We start from the raw sequence: 3,501 nt of genomic DNA on the forward strand, positions 1-3,501 counted from the left end.
AGCCGAGATCGCGCCATTGCACTCCAGCCTGGGTAACAAGAGCGAAACTCCGTCTCAAAAAAAAAATAAAAATAAAAATAAATAAATAAATAAATAAAAATTTAAATAAAAAAAATTGTGAATAGCCTCATGTTAGTTCAGCATAGGTTTTGCTACCAAATGAAGTATAGAAGACACTCAGTTTTTATTCATTTTGGGTTCTGAAATTACAGAACAACAATGGTGGACGTGTTCTAGAAAAATTTAATCAACTCTATATTCAAGCGTGTGAGGATTCCATTTAAAAACAAACACAAAATGTTTTGTGACTGCAATAATTTTAAATCCCAGTATTATTGCTTTTATTTACTAAGATGCAAATATTTAGGACTGGTTGAGAAAAAGTAGTAAGAATGTATCAATTGTCACCACATTATTTGTTCCCACCCCCACAGCTTAATCAACTGATTTTAAATGCCACATTCATGAAAACAGCAAAAGCATACCTGCATCAGATTAAATCGTGCCACCTCATTAATAGGAGCATCAGAAATTATTCCATACTGTTCTGGATTGACAACTGCAGGACAAATGAAGCAGGCCAGTAGGAGATCAGTACACATTGCCCTGACCTCCCCAACTTCCAGCCTATCTACACAGGAAAGGGTTTTGTACATCTGAGATACGATCCACCTTAAACTATGTGGAAAACAATATGTGTTTTGTTTGAGATAACCAATAAATTTGTTCACCAAAGCCACTAGTTTGGCTTCATTGGACTCCACCATTTCTTGAACTTTTTGCCTGAATCTATCTGAGCCCTTCTCTCCAAAGAGTTTTTCCTGCTGAGATGGGGAGAACCTCTCAATTAGCTTATTTGGATCTGTTTCCAGGTGATCTTCATCTTCAACAAGCAGTTGCATAATTGGCTCATGTAAAGTGGCTGTGAGGAAAAGTTTGGCAGAAAACAGTCCTTCAGAAAAAAGTTTAAATAAGATGCTGAAGGCACAAGTTCCTCTCCTCAAAAGTCGCCTAGGGTTGTCACTTTCTTTAAGTTCAAATTCAATCAAGTATCGCAAAACCTGAAGGAGGTAGCTTTCATCTTCTTGCATGATGCAATTGCCGTACAGGGAGGTAAAAACTGTGTAAATAACACTTTGTGTATTCTCCTGATTAAGTTTCTCTCCAGCAACCAAAGAGGAGGCAATAAGACGAGGATTTTCTCTCAATCGACTCAAGAATTCTCCATAAGCAGTCTCCTGAAATCCCAATTGTTTATACCCATCAACAAATTGTGTATCTTCCAAAATCTTGGCATGTTGGCAACATTCAGCAGGGGAAGCTTCAGCACTAAAAAAAATGAGCAAACAAGCAAAATAATAGTATTAATAATAATAACACATACACTATATCCAAACATGGATATGTGAGTTGATTATAGTCCCAACAATGAGGTCACTCTGAACTGCTAAAATTTTTTTAAACCAACAGCATCTCAATAAGTAAAGGAAGACAAAACTAAAAAGTACAAAGGACAATTTCCTCATATCAAATCAGGATCAATCAAAAGTATCAGGGCTGAACACTGTGGCTCAAGCCTGTAATCCCAGCACTTTGGGAGGCCAACACGGGCAGACCACTTGAGGCCAGGAGGTCGAGACCAGCTGGGACAACATGGCGTAACTCTCATCTCTTCTAAAAATATAAAAATTAGCCAGGCATGGTGGTAGGCACCTATAATCCCAGCTACTTAGAAGGTTGAGGCAGGAGAATCACTTGAACCCAGAAGGCAAAGGTTGCAGTGAGCTGAGATCATGCCACTGCATGCCAGCCTGGGCAACAGAGCAAGACTCTGTCTGCAGGAAAAAAAAAAAAAAAAAAAAGCAAGAAAATTATCAGTGTGTACATCCTAACAACTATTGTCAAGAGCTGCACTCTTATGGACTAAATTAAAATTAGCTACAGGCCACAGTGGCTCACACATGTAATCCCAGTACTTTGGGAGGTCAAGGTAGGAAGATTACTTGAACCCAGGAGTTCGAGACCAGCCTGGAAAACATGATGAAACCTCATCTCTACAAAAAAAATACAAAAAAAGAACTGGTAAAATACAACTATATTTAACTGAAAAAAAAAAAAAATACAAAAAAGTAGCTAGATGTGGTGGCATGTGCCTGTAGTCCCAGCACTCAGGAGGCTAAGGTGGGGGAATTGCTTGAGGTCAGGGGGTTGAAACAGCAGTGACCCAAGCACCATTGCATTCCAGCCTCAGCAACAGAGCCAGATCCTGTCTGGGGAAAAAAAAAATCAGCTACAGTTAAACTGCTTATTCACAGACATAAGAAAGTTTATAAATATTCAAGTACTAAAAAATAATAAAAATGGCCGGGCGCTGTGACTCATGCCTGTAATCCCAGCACTTTGGGAGGCTGAGGCAAGCAGATCACAAGCTCAGGAGTTTGAGACCAGCCTGGCCAATATGGTGAAACCCCAATCTCCACTAAAAATAAAAATATTAGCCAGGTATGGTGGTAGGTGCCTGTAGTCCCAGCTACTCAGGAGGATAAGGCAGGATAATTGTTTGAACCCAAGAGGCAGAGGTTGCACTGAGCCAAGGTCGTGCCACGGCACTCCACCCTGTGCAACAGAGCGAGACTCCATCATTCATTCATTCATAAATAAATAAATATTTAAAATAATAAAAAAAGTAAAAATAAAGTCCATATGGGCATATTGCTCAACCTTTCTCAATAGCAACATGCCAGTATGTAATGACCTGCAGAATCACATCGTTTAACCAGGCTTTTTGCTTGTGGAAACAAATCCAAATGAAATAAGCCTAAAAGATGGGGGGAAAAAACACAATGCCCACAGCAGCACTGTTCTTTTTTTTTTTTTTTTTTTTTTTACTTATTTTTATTGAGGTAAAATACAGTAAAGTGCATAAATATCAAGCATTCACCTTAAACAATTTTTGTACATACATGCACCCAGTAATCTCAGATTAAGATATCGAACATTTTAAATACCCCAGAATGCTTCCACATGCCCTTTCCCAATCAATACCACCCTCTCAAGCCCAACAAGGAAACATTATTCTGATTTCTATTATCAAAGATCAGTCCTGCCTCTTTTTGAACTTCATACAAATAGAATTATACATAATGTATTCTTCTGAGTCTGGCTTATAATCTCAACAGCACTAATATTCTTACAGTTATTCTTACTGTTCTTCTGGCTGGGCACGGTGGCTCATGCCTGTAAAGCTAGCACTTTGGGAAGCCAAGGAGGGTGGATTGCCTGAGCTCAGGAGTTCGAAACCAGCCCGGGGAGCACGATGAAACCCCGTTTCTACTAAAAATATAAAAAATTAGCTGAGCATGGCAGCATGCACCTGTAATCCCAGCTACTCCGGAAGCTGAGACAGGAGAATTGCCTGAACCCAGGGGGTAGAGGTTGCAGTGAGCCGAGATCACACCATCGCATTCCAGCCTGGGCAACAGAGAGAGACTCAGTCTCAAA

The 3,501-nt window shown here is 39.6% G+C and overlaps 1 protein-coding gene across 11 annotated transcripts in view; it reads right to left on the reverse strand.

Moving 5' to 3' along the window:
• The window catches only part of GAPVD1 (GTPase activating protein and VPS9 domains 1), a 108,382-nt gene that overhangs the window by 66,640 nt on the left and 38,241 nt on the right, over nucleotides 1–3,501 (reverse strand). For all 11 annotated transcript variants that reach the window (XM_017549149.1, XM_037745942.1, XM_017549155.1 and 8 more), the window contains one exon: nucleotides 486–1,329. In XM_017549149.1, coding sequence (XP_017404638.1) covers nucleotides 486–1,329 — 844 coding nt within the window. The remainder of the gene's footprint in view (nucleotides 1–485; nucleotides 1,330–3,501) is intronic.

This window comes from Cebus imitator, unplaced genomic scaffold (genome assembly GCF_001604975.1).
Source record: "Cebus imitator isolate Cc_AM_T3 unplaced genomic scaffold, Cebus_imitator-1.0 Scaffold216, whole genome shotgun sequence".
Lineage (NCBI taxonomy): Eukaryota > Metazoa > Chordata > Mammalia > Primates > Cebidae > Cebus > Cebus imitator.